Below are 17819 nucleotides of genomic sequence, written 5' to 3' on the forward strand. Positions count from 1 at the left end.
GGGGTGCGCGCACGCTCGTGCACTCTCCACCATCTACCCAGCCAGCCCAGATTTATGATCCATCCATCCCCAGCATCCGACTCTAGGCTTAATAGGCCTACTCCGCCGAAACAAGGAGGGGAATGAAAACTGGCCGCTGGGTGGAGGAACGGCAAACTTTGGGATAAGATCCTTTTGAGACAAAAAAAGAACCACACACACACACACACCCCAACACTACATGAGGTAATCAAATCTGAAGTTTAATTTCAGTCTGGCTTCGGCATGGGGCTCCTTTTGGGTGCTAAGGGCCTTCTTTGACTCTAGTCCTTCTAGGTCTGCACTCTGTCATTTTCAAGTCCTCTGGTCAAGACCCATTTTGCTTTCCCATGCCTTTCTCATTCCTCTTCCTCTATCCTACTTCCCCTCCAGTTTCTTCTACTTTCCATGGCTCCTTTTCCCTGGAATCTGCCCTCTCCCTCCCCCACTAACCCCCCCCCTCCCAATTCCCCCCAGGCATCAGTTCTCCTTTTCCAGAGAAGCCTCCTTTTTTCTGGTCCCTGGGGCCAGGCTAAGGTCCTACAGGGCATGTCCTCTGTCCTGGTGCCAGGGCCCCTCAGAGTCCTGGGGCTGTGGCCCTAGTCACAGCCTCCCTCTCATCCCTATCACCGCACTCAAAAGGGCCTCAGTCAGGGGCCCACCTTCTTCTCCTGCTGCCTCAACTAGTCCAGCTAGGGCTGTTGCCCTAACTTGAGGGCTCCGGCCAGGTCCCAGGGTCCAGTGGGCACATTTTGCAGCTAGACGGGTTCCGCCGAGACGGAATACTTCGCCTACTGCTTCAGGGGGACCACAAGGCCCTAGGTGCACATTTCCCACAGCCTCTTCCAGTTCTTCCTCTAGCGTGGGCAACAGAAATCGGCCAGCCGCCTCTAAGGCAGCTTCTGCCTCAGAGCCCAAGAGGGGTTGGCCTGGAGGTGGGATGGGCTGAAGAGCAGCTCCACAGCCCCGGCAGCCATGGAGATGATGTAGGATAGGCCAAGCTGCTCCTGGGGATAAGCCCCTCAGTGGCACCAGGCTCAAGTGAGCTTCAGCAAAGCCACCCGATAGCAAGGCTCTGAAGAAGGGGGAAGCATCAGCTGCAGAAGCGCGAATAGCAGGTAGGCGGAGGCCTGAGTCCAGCAGGAAGTGGAGGTCAGGGACCAGGGATGGGGTAGGGCCCAGCAATTGACCATAGAAGCAAGGGGAGTTTGAAGAATCCACAGGAGGCTGGGCTGAGTCCACTGATGGGGAGATTAGGCATCGAAGGCAGGAGAGGGAATCAGCAGCAAAAAAGAGGAAAAGTGGGTGAGGGGCTGGACGGGAAAGTGCTGTCAGAAGGAGGCGGAGTCCACCTTGGTCCAGAAGTAGACGTCTCCAGAGAGCCGGTTTCCTGAAAGACAGAGGGATGGGCACAAGAGTCAGTGAGGAGGGCTCTTGAGGCAAATACAGGCTTCTTACCCTCATAAGAGAAAGCAGTGGAAGTCCCTGATAGAAACAGAGTGGGTCACAAGTTCTGGGTGCCCCTGAAATAGGCTTATGATTCTGTCCATTCTCAGGAATCCACTATCAGGTTTAGATCACATCCTATTCTGCTAAAAGAGGAAATGAAGCAAGTACTACCTTTGCTTTTCCCCAGGCTCTCTTGGGGGAAAAGTTAAGGATGGATCTCTTTAGGACAGAGGCAAAGCACAGAGCTAAGGGAAAGAGGAGGAATACAGCAGTAGGGAAAATGGGAGGACAATCACTAAGAGAATTTGGATGCATAGATGAAGCAAAGTTATTTTTCCCAATATCTATGAGTCTTTTACAAATTTCTGTTCTCTACCCTCCTCTTCTATTCCTGCTGTCTCAGGAACGATCTCTCCTATAGGAGCTGTTTTCTGGTTTCTATAAAACATACCTGCAGATGAAGGGCAGAGTCAGTGCACAGGCAACTCGGTCCTCTGGCGTCCCAGAGAGAAGCAAGTGAGTGAGTGCTCCTACCCCAAAGGGAGACTCAGCCTGGACTGTCAGGTTCTGGAGCAGCATTTCACCTGGGAAGAGAAGAAGGGTCAAAACACATGAATTACTAAAGGTAGCATAACTGCTGAGATGGAGAGGATCAACAAAGAAGATTTAAGATGCCTAGGTTCTTGAGGGGTAAATATATGCCCTATAATTAGGGAGAGAGAGTACATGGGTTCAAGGAAATAAATTAGGTATGGGCAGCAGAGATCTGAGTATAGGGAAGAAAGAACTTCTGGGTTCTACAGAAAGGAGGGTCAGGAAAATCGTGTTTATGAACTTGAAGGAAGAAATGGGTCACTCACCTAGTTCTCTGTGTTTTCGATCGCCTGCTCGAGCCCGGGATGGCTTTGAGGTCCGCCAATCGTCAGGGGCAACACCCAACACTAACCAGGCCCGGATGAGTGCAGCACCATAGCTTCGGACAAAAGCTTCTAGGCAAGCAGGATTGCAAGTGAGACGGGCCAGAATTCGCAGGGCCCGGGGATTTGGAGGACCAGGGGCCCCAGTCACATAGCCTAGCAGACCTTGTAGTGCTGGGCCGTTCACTAGTGCCCCACTGGGATCTGGGGCCTGTGAGAAACGTGACAAGAGTAAGAGTGCTGGCCCTTCCCGACCCCACAATTCTTCAGCCCGACCAGATGTCTTCAGTGGGGATGGTGAAGCATTTGGGATGTTGCCTGAGTGGCTGGGAGTCTCTAGTTGTGAGGTGCTTGGGGTCTCCAAGTCTAAGGTGGCAGGGTTTGAAGCAGGGACTGGTGGGGGATGGGACACCGTGGAGAAGGAAAGGCTGTCTTGTAAGCATCGCTGCTGGAGGGATCTGCCTGGGACAGCTGGACGTTCTGGCAGAGGGCATTGCTCAGGGGACCAATCAGGGGAGATATCTCCAGGGGCTACAGCATAGCCTTCTGATATCAGCCATGACCTAAAGACCAAAGAGAAAGACGTTTAATGGAAATCATTTTGCCTGGGTGCATAATAGACAATTATTTTAAGCAATAGCTAATAATAATCAGTACTTATATACTACTTAAAAAACAAACCCAGGAAATAGGTGGGATCATTTGGCAAATAAAGAAACTGAGGCAGACAAAGGGTAAATAAATGCCCAAGGACATTACTGTTAGTATCTGAGTCTGGATTTGAACTTAGGACTTCCTGACTTCAGATCCAGTTGCTTTATATCATGTGCCATTATATTAGGGAATAGAAGAATTGGAAAAGAGAGATAAGATTCAGGAAAGATGTGATCAGGAATTTGAGATCTAGAAAGAGTGCTCACCTGAGGCTCCTGAAGCTCCCAGCTTCTGTTGGTCCTGGAGTCCGCTCCTCAGGGAAGTCTGAGGAGGCAGCCTCATGGCCCTCTTCCTCTTCTTCTCCAACTTCACCACTTAGCTGCCCTGCCAGCAATGGCACAAGTCCTAGTGCTTGCAGCCTTCCTAGGGCCCCAGTGTCATACAAGAAGCCAACAAGTGCTGCTACTACCCGAGGGTGAAAAGCCTCTGCCCGTGGGTCTCTCAGAAGGGACATGAGCAGCTCCAGACCCCCAGCATCCCTTAGTCGTGCTCGGTTAATAGCCTCACGGCACAGAAGACAGACAGCCCGTACCAGGGCCTGCTGGGACACTGGGCCTGCCCCACTGGGGCCCCTTCTCCTCCGGAGTTCACTGAGGAGCACTTCCACACCACCAGCATTGCCTAATGCAGGACGCACTAGGCCCTGGGCACACAGGTTGGCCAGAGTCAGGATGGCTGCATCACGTACTGTCCTCTTGGGGTGAGTGGCCAGACTCACTAGGGGTCCCAGTCCACCACCCAGGCTCAGCTGTTCAGCACAGGCCCTTGAGCAGCCTCGGCTTAGCTCCAACAGAGCCCGAGCCAGGGCTGAAGTCAGGGCAGGGTCAGAGGTTGTAGCCAGCAGCTCTGCCAGGGGCCGAACTGCTCCCTGTTGGGCCAAGGCCAGGCGATGCTGAGGTGAATCAGCCAAATTGCGGAGGGAACGGACGACGCTCTGAAGACACTGAGAGTCCTGAGAGGTTGTAAGGATCTCAACTAAGAGAGGCACAGCACCTAGGCAGAGAAATGGAGAAGGGAAGAGTGAAGAAACATGTTTGACTTTTCCAATTCTGGAACTCCTGTTTTCTCTTTTTGTGAAAATCTAGGCACTCCCTCCTTGCTTTTCCCATGCCCTTCCCCTCATCAAGTTCTTACCAGCTCTGTGGATGTCTCCACAGCTCTCAGACTCCATAGCCAGGTTCCCTAAGGCTCGAGCTGTTCGGTTCTGTATACTATCAGTCCTCACACATTGTAGGATGCTTACTGGGGGTAAAAATGGAGAGAGAAAATTTACTTCATTAGTACTTAATGCACTATTAGAGCACAAACCAAGTCTTGTCATAACTTTGCATTCTCTAGACCTAGTATAGTGTTATGCACAAAACATGCACTTATATTTAACTAAATTTCTTCAGTTTGGGGATGAAAATTTTTTTGTATGTTGGAGTCCCAATTTTACCAGTGACATACTATGTGACTTTTGCTAAGTTCCTTGGTCCTTCTGAGTCAAATAAGTATAATAGTCTTAGAACTTTAGTCTTAGAACCTCACTCCAAGTAAAATACAGATGAGAACCAGGATATTACAAAAATTCTTAAAGTTGCTCAGTAACAGAAGCTATGTGGTAGGAACTCTTCTCCCCATTCACCATGAATCTTTGATCTTTTTCCCTAAGGAATATCAACACTAGCACTTTATTAAACTGATAACTAACAACTTCTAATTGGTTTCCAATGACTGGACCTGTCCCCAAGATGTCTGTCAGAGACTCAGAAGAGGGAACTCTTATCAAAGGAACTCTCTACTGGCCAAGGAAGGTGAATAACAGACCACTCTTAACCTCTTTTCACGAGCTGTTATGTTTGAACTGTGTTCCAGAATGCTGGGGGATATTATCAGCCCTCCCAAAGAAATGCCTTAAATGTTTTTGCATGTTTTTGTAGGCTTCTATTAGCCGTTTACATCTTCTGCGGCTTTACGATACAATGAAATAAACACTGTCCCAAACCTGACTCTGACACTTTGGGGGCTTGTATGGCAGTTGGCGGTTCCTTTCACCTACATCTCAGAAACAAGTTATACCCATTCCATTTGGAGATTGTTCCTCAAACAAATGTCAGATGGGATAAAGAGCTAGAGAGCTAATGATCATTTGGGGTCAACTGCCAGATGAAATCTGGGTGACTCGGGGGTCACCTCCAAGACCATGGGGGTTTCTAATACAAAGTAACGTTACGGCAATCTAAAGGAAACACTGGTCCAAGTTGCAACAGACGGCCAAGCGAGACCAGCCCTCCCCCTCTTCAAATAATTGTCTTTTCACCAAAGTGGGCTGAAAAACAGGACCACCGCGGGGTTATGCCTTCCTGGGCATGGAAAGAATGGCATCACAGTGGGGGAAGAAGCTGTAATACTAAGAGGGCTGTTGCGTCACACAAGACGCGGCGACGTCACACAAGACCCTGTGACGTCACAAGCCCCGTCTTCTTCCTTGCAGGCTGCCCCCCCCCCCACAGCCAGTCCCCTCCGGCCCCCCAGATCCTGGGCCTCGGAGGTCCTGTTGCTTTCAATCCGTTGTCGGGAGGGGAAACAGCAGAGGCAAAGGCGACGGGGCGGAGGGCGGACAGCGCGCCGAGACTCACCAAGTGGGAGAATCCCGCCGAGCCTGCGCACTTCTGTCCGGCACGCCCCCTCCGTGCAGCAGTTGGCCAGGATGCTGAGAGCCAGGTCGAGCGTTCTGCGTAAGCGCGCCGGCGCTGACGGCGCCGCGGGGGGGGGCGGGGCCCGAGGGAGGGGCGGGGCCGGCGGAGCCCGTCGACGTGGCCGGCGAGGGGGCGGGGCCGGGGCCTGCCGGGGGCGGGGCGGGCCCCGCCGCCACCGCCGCCGTGCGCCGCAGCAGAGCGAGCAGGGGGCGGAGCCCGCCGCACGCCCGGAAACGCTCGATGTCCCCCGCCGCCTTGACGTGGCGGGTGCGGAGAGCGAGCAGCGCGCGGCTCAGGGGGGCTTCGTTGGTTGCTGCGTCCTTTCCCCCACCCGGCCCCTCCACGGCCGCTGCTGTGAGCTGCGCGAGGCAGAACGAGAGCGAGTCGGTGGGGGTCGGTTTCGCCGCCGCCATCTTGGCCTGGGCCTGAGGCCCCACCCCCCTTTTTCGTGGCTCCGCAGAGAACAGGACTGGAAGGATGGGGCGTGACTGTGCACGTCTTCTGGAAGCCGCCTTTTAAATGGCCCCGTCTCTGCGATGCACACTGGGAACTGTAGTTCACACTTCCCCGAAAGGCGTGAACTCCCACTTCCTGCGAGATTCCCAATCACGTGGATGGTGGGCGGTGACCAACGGCCGTTCGGAGCACGCGAGGCGTGACGGGAGTGGTAGTTCTTCCTCGGATTCTCTGTCCCGGGGACAGGGGGCCGCAGTGGACGCCGGGATGCGTAGTCCGTGATTACCGTGTGTAGCCTATCGTGGGACTGGCGGAGAACTCCTGCTCCCAGGGGGCAACGCGCGGCCCCTTGCCCTGGAGAACCCAGGCGTCCGACCATGGAGTCTCTGGGCTACGCGGTCCCCCGTGTCCCGGGCGTGGCGCTCCCCGGCGCGGCCCCGGCTCGCCGGCATCCTCGGGCGCCGCGGCTCCCTCTGGAGCCGGCCGTCCTGCAGACCCACCCTTGTGGGCTCCAGGGTCTCGGCGTGGGCCCGCGGGGTGGCACCCCCCGGCTTCACCGCCCCGGGGGCCCGCGAGCTCGGCCAGGTCCGTGGGGCCCCAGGGGCCTGGCAAGCTCTTGCCTTTCCCCCCCCCCCCGACGCGGTGAGTTAAAGGGTTAAGCCCACAGAGGACCGCCGGGGTCTGGGTCCTAGAGAGGCGAGTGGGGGGGGTTTCCGGTTCCGGTGCTCGGACACCTGGAACCTTAGTGGCCCACCCCGGCGCTGGCCGGTTCGGGGGCCCCCCAGGCCCTGCCCCCCGAGTCTCCCCCCAGGATGGAGGGAAGGTTGGAGCCGGGGGCCTCGGGGCAGCGGGCGCACGGACGAGGGGGTCGGAAAAGTGGCGCCCCCCGGGAGGGAGGCGAGGAGCCGGGAGGGGCCGGCCGGGCCGGGCGCCCGAGCCCCAGGAGGGCCCTGGAATGCCCTTTTCTCCCCTTGGGGCACAGCGGCGGAGAAGACCTTGAGCCCGGAGATCCGGAGGAGGAGAGGGCGCCGAGCCTGGCCGCTGGGGACTTGCCCCCCAGCCCTGTGTTCAAGCTCCCCTCGGGACCCTCCCCCGAGAGGCCCTTCCTCGTCTGGCCCGGCCAGCCAGCTGCCTGTGAAGTGGTGCTGGGGCTCCAGAGGTTGTGTGGAGCGGGCCAGGGCCAGGGGGAGGACAGGCTCCCCGGGCTAGGCCTCAGGACAGCCCTCCCAGGAGCCAGGCCCTTTGGCTGCCCCCAGTGCGGACTGACCACGGCTTGTCTCCCTGACCTGATTCACCACCAGGGTACCCACCCCGGGGAGAAGCCGTACAGGTGTCCCGAGTGTGGGAAGGAGTTTCGAAGGGGCTCCGACCTGGTGAAGCATCATCGTGTGCACACTGGGGAAAAACCTTATCCCTGCCCTGACTGTGGCCGTTGCTTCAGCCTTAGCTCCAACCTGATCCAGCACCGAAGATCACACACGGGCCACCGGCCCCACAAGTGCCCTGATTGTGGTGAAGGCTTTGGACGAAGCTCAGACTTAGTGAAGCACCAAAGGGTCCACACAGGTGAGAAACCATATACTTGTTCTGAGTGTGGCAAGAACTTCAGTGTCAGCTCCAACCTCATCCAACACCAGCGGACTCATACGGGAGAGAAGCCCTATAAATGTGCAGACTGTGGAAAGAGCTTCAGTCTGAGCTCTAACCTGCTGCAGCATAGGAGGTCCCATACTGGGGAGAAGCCCTATAAGTGTGCTTGGTGTGGGGATAGCTTTGGCCGAAGCTCCTATCTGCTCAAACACCAGCGTTCCCACACGGGTGAGAAACCTTACAATTGTTGTGAATGTGGAAAGAGCTTCACTAACAGCTCTGACTGTTTACGCCATCAGCGGACCCACAATGGTGAGAAGCCCTTCAAATGCCCTGATTGTGGTAGAGGCTTCAGTGAGCGTTCCCAGTTCACAGATCACCAGCGAATTCACACAGGAGAGCGGCCTTATTCCTGTGCAGACTGTGGCAAGAGCTTCTACCACAGCTCTAAACTTATCAAGCACCAGCGTTCTCACACAGGAGAAAAGCCCTACAAATGTCCTGAATGTGGCAAGAGTTTTGTGGATAGTTCAAATCTCCTCCGGCACCGTCGGACCCATATTGGAGAGAAGCCATATACGTGTAATGTCTGTGGAAAGGGCTTCAGTCAGAGTTCACATCTGCTTATTCACCAGGCAGCCCATAGTGGTGAAAAGCCTTATGTTTGTCTTGAGTGTGGGAAGGCTTTTGCCCGAAGTTCTAACCTGGTCCAACACCAGAGGACCCATCAGGGTGGGCATCCCTATAAGTATCCTACCTTTGGTCAGAACTTTGATCTTGATCCTGAATTTGTTCAGGACCTTGGAAGTTCTTCAGAAACTGGCTTCCTCTGACCCCTAGCACCCCTAGTGACAGAACTCAGGTCAGATGTACTCTGGGATGTGAGCTCTTGAGTCTCATTACTGGTTATCTTCTGGGTCCTGTATCATGCTGCTGCTTTTGGGGCTAGGAGACATAGATTTCTGAATCTTAAATATAAAGACTTCCACCTTCTTTTCTATCTAGTAGACCTTTCAGTTTGTTGTTAAGCAGGCTTTACATAAGACATACAAGGTAAAACAAAAAAGAATTTGCAGGAACCTCATAGTTAACTTGCAAAATTTTAAAGTCTCTAAAGTGTAAGAGGATACAGATCCATTTGGTATAATTCCTAGTGGAAGAAGTAGGGCCAATGAGAAGTTATAATTTAAGAGAGAACTTTTAATGTCCTGTGACTTGCCTTCTCTAAGCACATGCTAAATGACTTATTGGTAGTGTCATAGAGTGAATTCAACACTAGAAGAGAGTTTGGAATATATTGCCTATAAGGTCTTTTCCACCTCTGTGTTCTGTAATTCCGTGGTTTTAAGGTAGTGTTGGGATTGATAGGACACCTTTAGGCCAAGCTAAGGTATCCAGAGGTTTCATTGATGTGGTAGCAGGGATTATATAGCATAGAAGGGAACAGAATGGTACCTATGCCTAACTACTGAGGGCACAGAATGGGTGGGGTAGTTTTCATGTGCTCAGTTGAGTCTGGAAAGTTTAGGGAGATAGTCTTGGATCTTGTTATCAGTTAGTATCCCTTGGCCAAACAACATGAAATTTGTTTTCATTACTAGTTTTCTTCCAGGATTCTTATGTTGCTCCCTGGTCACAAGAGACAGACATATATGCTTCATCACACTAAGTTGTTGGGCATTTTGTGTTTTATCTTCTAGGAGTAGATGTAGAGCCTGAGGAAGAATAGTATTTAATTCAAAGGGATTAATTGCTATTGATAAGAGTTTAATCTTGTAATGAGAGAGATTGGGGTCCTGGAGGCAAACCATTTTCATCGCTTCCCAAGGAACAGTGCTTCTGGCTTTATCTCTAGCCTCTTCCTGGTTCTTGATATCTCTTCCACCTGCACCTCCCAAGGTGTACTCCATGGTCTTTGGAAAAGGGGGGGGGGCTTTTTGTGGTGGGGTTGATTATCTTTCCTGAGGCCTTTTCCAGGACTTAGGAGACCTGGAATGGATGGATCAGTCTTTTCCTGCAGAAGATAGTTTTGTACTGTTTCCATATCATAAGGAGAAGTGGCCACAGGATCCCTGGATGTTGGGAGGGTGGAAGTGCCTTTGGAGGTGTTTGAATGTTTTGGTTCTCAGAGAAAGTGTAAACATTGATTCCAATTCCCAGAGTGCTCCCTCCCCCCAATAAAGATGGTATCTAATTGATTTTTCTTGTTTCAAACTCATCCTTTTTTTTTTTTTCCTTCAGAGACTTCTTCCTGCACTTCAAGAAAATGGGTTAGTGGGGCAGGATATCATAGGAGTCAGAATCACTTTTGTCAAATGTTCTTCCCATGACCCTGTGAGACAGGAAAAAAGGATATTTATGGGTGACCGCTATCCCTCTGCTCCCCAATCTCTGTAACAGTCTTCTACCCCAGAACTGTTTCACTTAGATTATTTTACTTACCCTCCCAGGAGCTCAGTGGGAAGGCATAGTGTCTCCTTTGTGTAGTTGGGGAACCCACAGATATTTGTTCAGCCACCATTTAAATAAGTTGTCATAGTCTTGAGTTGAGAGGTGGGGGAGGGGTGTTAAGTAGTTTTGGGGGAAAAAACATGAGACTGGCAGTTTGATCTGAATTCTAGTCTCCCTCTGATTTTATGACAGTTGGCATCTTTGATTCTTAGTTTCCTTGTCTGTTAATGGGGGACAGTCCTAAATCTTTCGGTAGCATCAAATGAGATTCTCAGAGGATCTACCTTGGATGTGACTTTACATTAATTGAAAAGCATAAAGTGCTATATACTTTAACCTTGGTTTTGTAACACTTAAGCCATTCAAAGGATTACATAATATGTTTTCTTAGAGCAGATATTTTATTTTGTATTATACAGAATAATTGGGAACATCATACTTTTGAGAAAAGGCAAAACATTTGGGATTAGAATTAATTAATTTGGAAAATAAAAAGTTTATAACCAGGGCTACTTTACTGTCTTTTAAGTAGATAATGTCTTTTACTTCTTAAAGAAGAGCAGTTTGATTTGCATTAGCAAGGTTTTGGGTTCAGTGAGTAAATTCTGATAATTTTTAATTATGAAAGCAAGAAATTAAGAATGTCTTTTTCAATATCTTTTAGAATAAGGGCTTTTTCCACCATGTCTTCAGTGGAAAGAAAGCAGTATGAGGCTGAAATTTTGTATGATCAGACCCCTATAAAGAAAGATGGGGGGGGGGTGCGGCTAGGTGGCGCAGTGGATAGAGCACTGGCCCTGGAGTCAGGAGTACCTGAGTTCAGATCCAGCCTCAGACACTTAATTACCTAGCTCTGTGGCCTTTGGCACATTTGCCTTGCAAAAACCTTTAAAAAAAAAAGATTTGGAGGTGGCTAGGTGGCGTAGTAGATAAAGCACTGGCCTTGGAGTCCGGAGTGCCTCGGTTCAAATCTGGTCTCAGACACTTAATAATTACCTAGCTGTGTGACCTTGGGCAAGCCACTTAACCCCATTTGCCTTGCAAAAACCTGAAAACAAAAAAGATTTGGGATTCATGAGAATATAATCACTGCTCAAGAAAGTATCTAGAGTTGCCCCTAGCCTAGAATTCTGTATTTGGAGGTAGGGTAAGTTAGGGAGTGATTAGATTTGTGGGGTTGGCAATGGTTAATATTGATAACAATCTAAAAAAGTGCTGAACCTCAAATCACCTATTAAGGACTTTTATATAATAACTAAACTATAAACCTATCTTTTACTTATATATTTGTGCTTTACTATTTCATGAAATAAGCTTCTATAAAACTAATACCTACTATGTAAAGCAGGATTTCCTTTAAATTGTCTTATAATGACCTTTAAGCATCAAGATAGTTTTAAATTTGGTGATCTCAGATTTAGCACACTTAGTACATAAGCTTTTGGTGATTCTGCATGTGTAGAATTTTCCATCCAAGAAAGAAACACTTATCAAGTATCAGACATAATAAGATTATCATTTATTGGTCTTTTTAATCTTTAAAAATTTGATTTTATAGCAGCTTTCTTGCTACCAGACCCCATCCCCAGGTTTCTTCCTCTGGAGATTTTGAGATATAGAAATAAGGAGATATACTCCAGAGGTCTCATTTCATACAAGGACAGGAGAAGTCATTTATGTATCCCATTCTTCATAACTAGTCATCTGAAGGGATGATGTCTATGATAACAACAAAGTTCTCATTTCGTCTTTGGAAATTTAAAATAATGTTGATGACACAAACCTACCTGTTGCCTTTTCAGTTTGCTAGTTTTTCTGCAAATTATTTCTGTTAACTTAGATTTTAGTAGCTGGAAGACTTTTGGCATTATAGAATTTAGAGCTAAAAAGGATCCTAATGGATCATATTGTCCAAGATCTTCATTTTTTATAAATGAGGAGACTGAGGACTAGAAAAGTTTTATGTGTTTCTGATCACATAAGCAATAAATGCCAAAACCAAGTTATTGTTTAATCTGCCAGCCTAGGGACCTTAATCCCCTAATTTTCTCTCCTGGTTTATTAAGGGAAAAAAGTTACATTAAGTCAAGTCCTAGTGCTAGAACATCACTATTTTGGAATTCTAGAGAAATTTCCACTTAACCCTTATTTAAGCTCTACAAAAAGTTATGAAGTCCCATGGAGACTTACTCTGATAATTTTCTTTTGAAAGCTAATAAAAGGCTTTTTGAAAAATAAAATTGATCCTGTGGTTACTGCTTTGCACATTTATTTATCTTTTCAAAGAACTACAGTACATTAACCAAGTATGTAAAAAATAAATATGTATTGATCTCTTTTGTTTTCACTTTGTCTACATTCCCAGTGTATCACCCTCATCCTCCAGAAAGCCAAGCCTTAGAATACAAAGAAAGAAAAAGACACCTAGCAAAACTAATATCATAAATAGTCTGAAATCTATTCTGTTCCATTCCCATGATTCCCCATCTTTGCAAGGGAGGGAGAGAAGTGCCTTTGTTTTTTGCATTTACGTTGTTGCTTTATATTATTTTCCTGATTTTCCTGTGCTCCTCTATTTTCATCATGTTGTTATAGCACAATAATAATTATTATATTGACCAACTACTTTGGTTCATTTCTTATTAATCCTGTTTCTTGCTTTGATAGACAAATACTGTTTGCATTGAATTGAGGGAATGGAAACAACACTTGACCTTAGTTTTAGTGGATTAGGAATTTGGGCCCTGGTCTTCTTACTCCCAATCCAATGTTTTTTTTTCCATTGAGGAATTAAATATGCTTCAATCAAATAACAGTAAAACAAAAAAATATATTTCCTAATTTGGATCAGTCTTGAGCTACTTTGTCTTGCAATTTTAGAGTAAGATGAATAATGTTTAAAACATCTATAGATTAGTAATGTGTACTTCACTGTCCAGATTGACCAACAACTGGTGGATGGAGAAACAATAGAAGAAATGGGAAGAAGGAATACAGTGGATTTTGTCTGCAAACTACTCAACATTTTTTCCCACCCTCCCATCTTAGTGTAACTGCCTTGACATTGCAAAGTTTTCAGTTTCAGGGCACCTGGATGTTTTCTGATAATACTTGAAAATCAAACTCCCATCTAACCCAATTCTTCATACTCATTCCCCATTTCCCTATCTAAAGAGGAACAAGTTTATAGGAGAGGACATGTTGAGAGATGAACCTCCTGCTCCTTGGGCCACTGGCTATTTTTTCTTTGCTAGGACTAATGTGACCAACCCCTTTCCCAATTTTTACCCTCTGATATACAACATTGTACTTCTGCAACCTAAATCTCTCAGTGCCCAATCCTGCCAGTTTCCCTCCAGAGGGGTACTTTTCAAGATGCTCCAGTGATGTACTAGACTATGACTGGTGATGAAGGTTGGATATGAGGCTAGAAAGCACAGTTCAAACCTCACAACCCTTTCACTCATGGAGCTCACAATTTAATGAAGTCATGCAAATATGTATAAATAAACTATACAGAATAGGAAATAAAGGAAGGCACTATAATTAGGTTAGGAAGTACTTCCTGTTGGAGTTGGGATATTAGTTGAGACTTAAAAGTCATGGCGGACAGGAGGTGGAAATGAAGGAGAGCTCCCCAAGCAAGGGATATTTTGGACACAGCTCCCAGAGCCAAGAGAATGGAGTATCTTGTTTGTTGGAATAATGAGGACTGTCTAAAAGAAGACATAGCAAAGAATAAGGTGTAAGAAGGGTGGGAAGTGGCTAGGTTATTAGACAGGATTTTTATATTTGATCTTGGAGGCAACAGGGAATTTACTGAGTTGGGTTGTGTCAGTGTTACAATCAGACCTCCATTTTAGGAATGGAGACTGAATGGAGCCTATTTTTCTCCCTTTGATTTGCTTTTTTGAAGATAATTTGTTATAAATTTAACATGTACCATGGAATTTTATTGGGAATATTTAAAGGTATTCAGAGACCTCTTATCACTTGGGAACCTTAATTTTTTCAAGGAGCAAATTATTAGGGAGATGTTATAATTATTACCCTGTGAACAGATTGAGCTTTGATTAAATAACTTATGTGGCAAGACTTCAGAATTGGAATTTCCTCTCAAGTAAAAATATTTTAAAGATTGTATGGTACTTTCTCTAGCTCCTGCCAAAACCATTACAAGAAGGTAGGTATAGGGATGCTTACCACTGCAGGTACATCGAAGCAGGTGAGAATAGCTTAAACCTAAAGATATGTTTGCTTCATTCCGTTTTAAAAGTCGCCAAAATTCAATTTGAGGCTCATTACAAAAAATTAAGTTCAGCAGTATTTACATATTCATTAAATTACACAAATAATATACATTCAGCATACTCAATACACACAGAGAGCCTTCCAGAAGGGATTTTTGGTTTTTTGGGGGGTTTTTTGCTTTAATAGAAAAAAATTAAAATGTTATATCCTTAATATTTTCAAATTTTTTCTTCTTTAAAACAGACTCAATATGAATAAGTAAAATTGATATACCTTGAGAGAAAAATGTATTTTTCAGTATTGGAATGGGGAGAGACTTGAATCAGGTAGACCAACCAACAGGCTATTTCAGTAATAAAACCATGAGGGGATCTTGCACCAGGTTGGTGGTATGAGTTAGAGGAGAGAAGGGGTCATATTGGAAATATGTTTCAAATCCACAGACTTTGGTAACATTGCTTTGGGTGATGAGAGACTTCTAAGTTAGGAACCTAAGGGACCAGGAGGTTAGCATTGTCCAAAAGGAGACAGTTTAGATAAGAAAATAATGAGTTCAGTTTTGGACATGTTGAGTTTAAGAAGTTTACTGGATGTCCACTTTGAGATGTCTGAAAGGCAATTTGAGATCCGAGATTGGAGATCAGAGAGGTTGGGGCACAGTAGATAAATTTGAGAAGTACTTTTGACAGGAAAGGGACATGACAGGATGCAGCCAGTTTCTGAATATGATTCTTATTCTGGTTAAAAATCCACACTGGCTAGGATAGTGATATTTGCCACCATGGTGTTTGTGTTTGGAGCTGATGGCAAAACCTCAGCTTTGGTCAGGGCAAATAAAGGCTGGTTGTCAGCATGAGTTCATGCATGCTTGCCCAGATCAGTTTTCTGCCCAAAGCTTCAGCCACATGCCATGGTCAAAGGACCTCCTCCACTGTGTGCAGATACTGAACTGCAACCAAAAGTCTTTCAGTTAGATGGGGTTGTGGTCATCCTGGACCAATCCAGTAGCCTTATCTACCTCCAGTTAGCTTTTTGGATAAATCCTCCTTTCTATCTCCTTGAGAGTCTAATGACTCAGAGGCCCTAGTTTCTACTCTTATTTAGCTGAGTCCTCTATTCCCTCTTGTTCCTGTTTTCTCATTCACCACTGTCCTACATAATTAAGTTCCCATGGCCTGAGAACCCGAATGTCTTGATTTTACAGTGATTCCTAGATACTTCCTCTAGCTCCTGCCAAAGGGATAGGGATATGATGCTCACCACTGCAGGTATATTAGAGTAGGGAACTGAAATCAAAACCTTTACTTTGGATAGGACTTCTCACTCATGTGAATATGAAAGGACAGAATGAGTTTGGAGTTTTGGTTGAAGTTGTTCCTAGGCAGGGCAGGAGTCTGGCCTTTCTCCTTTTCATAGCTGCTTCTTTAAATGGTCAGCAGTGAACTCTGGTGGCAGCATTACCCACACTGTCCATACCATAGCATGACTTCATGACTGTGACTATACTGTTAGTGTATCAAATGGGAGCTTTGGTGAAAACCTTAGCCACACTTAAAATAGGGTTAGCATATTGGACCTAGCTTCTAGAAAGGGATTTGAATGTTTTTGTTTTTTAATGTTATTTGAAAAGTTTAGAGACAAGCCCTAGTTTTTTGGCTCCTTGGATCCTTAGGTAAGAAGTTTTCTCAATGACATTCCCTATGGTTATTTTCCTCATCTTCCTGTAGTTGAGTATCCAGGGCATAGCCCTGATAAGACATTTGTAGCAATTCCTTATTATTTAATTTCCAAGGAAGCTTTCTCGGCCATTTTTTTCCCTTCTTGCTCTTTATAGGGAGTAAAAGACTTTCCTAGAAAAGGTTTGAACAAGAATGCTGCCTTCCTGGCAGCAGCATAAAGGTCTGGAAAGCAAGAATGAAATGTCTGTCTTAGAGTACCAAGTGTCTTTGACTCTTTGAAGGAGAATGGGTGATGGAGGTGGGGGGGGAACATTGTAAGCTGGGGGCTCATTTGAGGAGTGAGAAAACCCACTGAAGAACATTACACAAATCTGGCAGCTGGTCATGGGGACTAAAGGTGACAAAAACCTTTCTTGGCCACCCCTCATGGATTGTGAAGGAGGCTAGAAATAGGGACAGATGCCTAATTGTTGAAGATTGGATCTTGCAACCATGGCTTAGACATAGCCTCTGATTTACAGTAGCTGCTGCACTTCAACTCAGCCTCAGTATCCAATGTGAAGTGACAGCTAATTTATGAAATGGGGTAGGTGTGTCAAGACCATATGTCAGTAGAAAAAGAGGCTGCTATTATACCAAGTGCAGAGGATATAGGGGCAAACAGGTAGATGAAGTACAGAAACAAGTAGTGCAAAAGGGTACAGAAGTAGATGGCTTAGGGGCAAAGATTGGGTGATGAAAGAAGGAAGAGAATGGGGAGGGGAGAGGCACAGTTACTCATATAACTATGGATTAGAGTTGGGAGTACTCAGCATCATGGACATGATGGAGCTGAAAGAGTTCTTGGGAGAGGAGTTTGCAATCTCACGTTTATAGAACTTTGCAGGGAACAGACTCTATCCATGCCACCTTGGGGTTAGTTCATTGACATAACCAAATATCAAAGTTGCTAAAACTTTAATGTTAATGTGCACATCATCTCAAGAGTTATCAGTACCATTTGCTTTGCTATCCTTACTGTGAATGTCTGGAATTTGACTGAGATTTACATATCATCAGACCAAAAATCCTTGACAGCATCTCTATGGCTTCCCCTGATTCAGTACACGTTACCAGGATATGCTTGGTGATGAATATATGACACAACTTGTAAATTATTTTCCTTTGATTGTTGGGACAGTTTGTATGTGTCCTTTTCAATCTTACTCCATGCTGTTGCTACTTTATACTAGTTTAAGATTGATATTTGTTCTTCAAATTCAAAGAAGGCCATGACATTAGGGAGGTGATACCATGATTTGAGTGAGATGGGGCTGTGTTAGGTCACCAGCCTCACTTTTTCCTCTGGAGCCATCTGAGTGACCAGATATGAATCTGGGCAAGTGGAGAGGGTCCTGGATACAAGGTAATCAGAGTTAAGTGACTTGTCCAAGGTCTCACAGTAAATTTCAAGTGTCTGAGGTCAGAATTGAAATTGGGTCCTCCTGACTCCAGGCTGGTGCTCTATCCATTTGTACCACCTAGTTGCTCATACATACTGACTGCTTATAAACTTTCTATCCTGACTAAAAGAGGGGGTGAGTAGGCAGGAGGACCAGAACAAGAAACAGCCT

General features: G+C 46.6%; 2 protein-coding genes across 2 annotated transcripts; one reads left to right on the forward strand and one right to left on the reverse strand.

Annotated features, from left to right (window-relative positions):
• Positions 1-489: 489 nt before the first annotated feature.
• ARMC5 (armadillo repeat containing 5) lies at positions 490-6300 on the reverse strand. The gene is given in 7 exon segments (XM_074207974.1): positions 490-1408; positions 1919-2051; positions 2328-2947; positions 3305-4091; positions 4233-4340; positions 5720-5850; positions 5852-6300. Coding segments are annotated over 7 exon segments (2907 nt in total). The 5' UTR covers positions 6193-6300; the 3' UTR covers positions 490-621.
• Positions 6018-10023, forward strand: LOC141502952 (uncharacterized). Its single transcript, XM_074207975.1, has one exon. It carries the CDS (start codon positions 7048-7050, stop codon positions 8656-8658), a length of 1611 nt encoding a protein of 536 aa, XP_074064076.1. The 5' UTR covers positions 6018-7047; the 3' UTR covers positions 8659-10023.
• The last annotated feature ends 7796 nt before the right edge of the window (positions 10024-17819 follow it).

Source organism: Macrotis lagotis, chromosome X, assembly GCF_037893015.1.
Source record: "Macrotis lagotis isolate mMagLag1 chromosome X, bilby.v1.9.chrom.fasta, whole genome shotgun sequence".
NCBI classification, from domain to species: Eukaryota; Metazoa; Chordata; class Mammalia; order Peramelemorphia; family Peramelidae; genus Macrotis; species Macrotis lagotis.

Excerpts from the sequence above, each read along its gene's own strand:
- LOC141502952 (XM_074207975.1), top strand. The coding sequence starts at position 7,048 with ATGGAGGGAAGGTTGGAGCCGGGGGCCTCGGGGCAGCGGGCGCACGGA.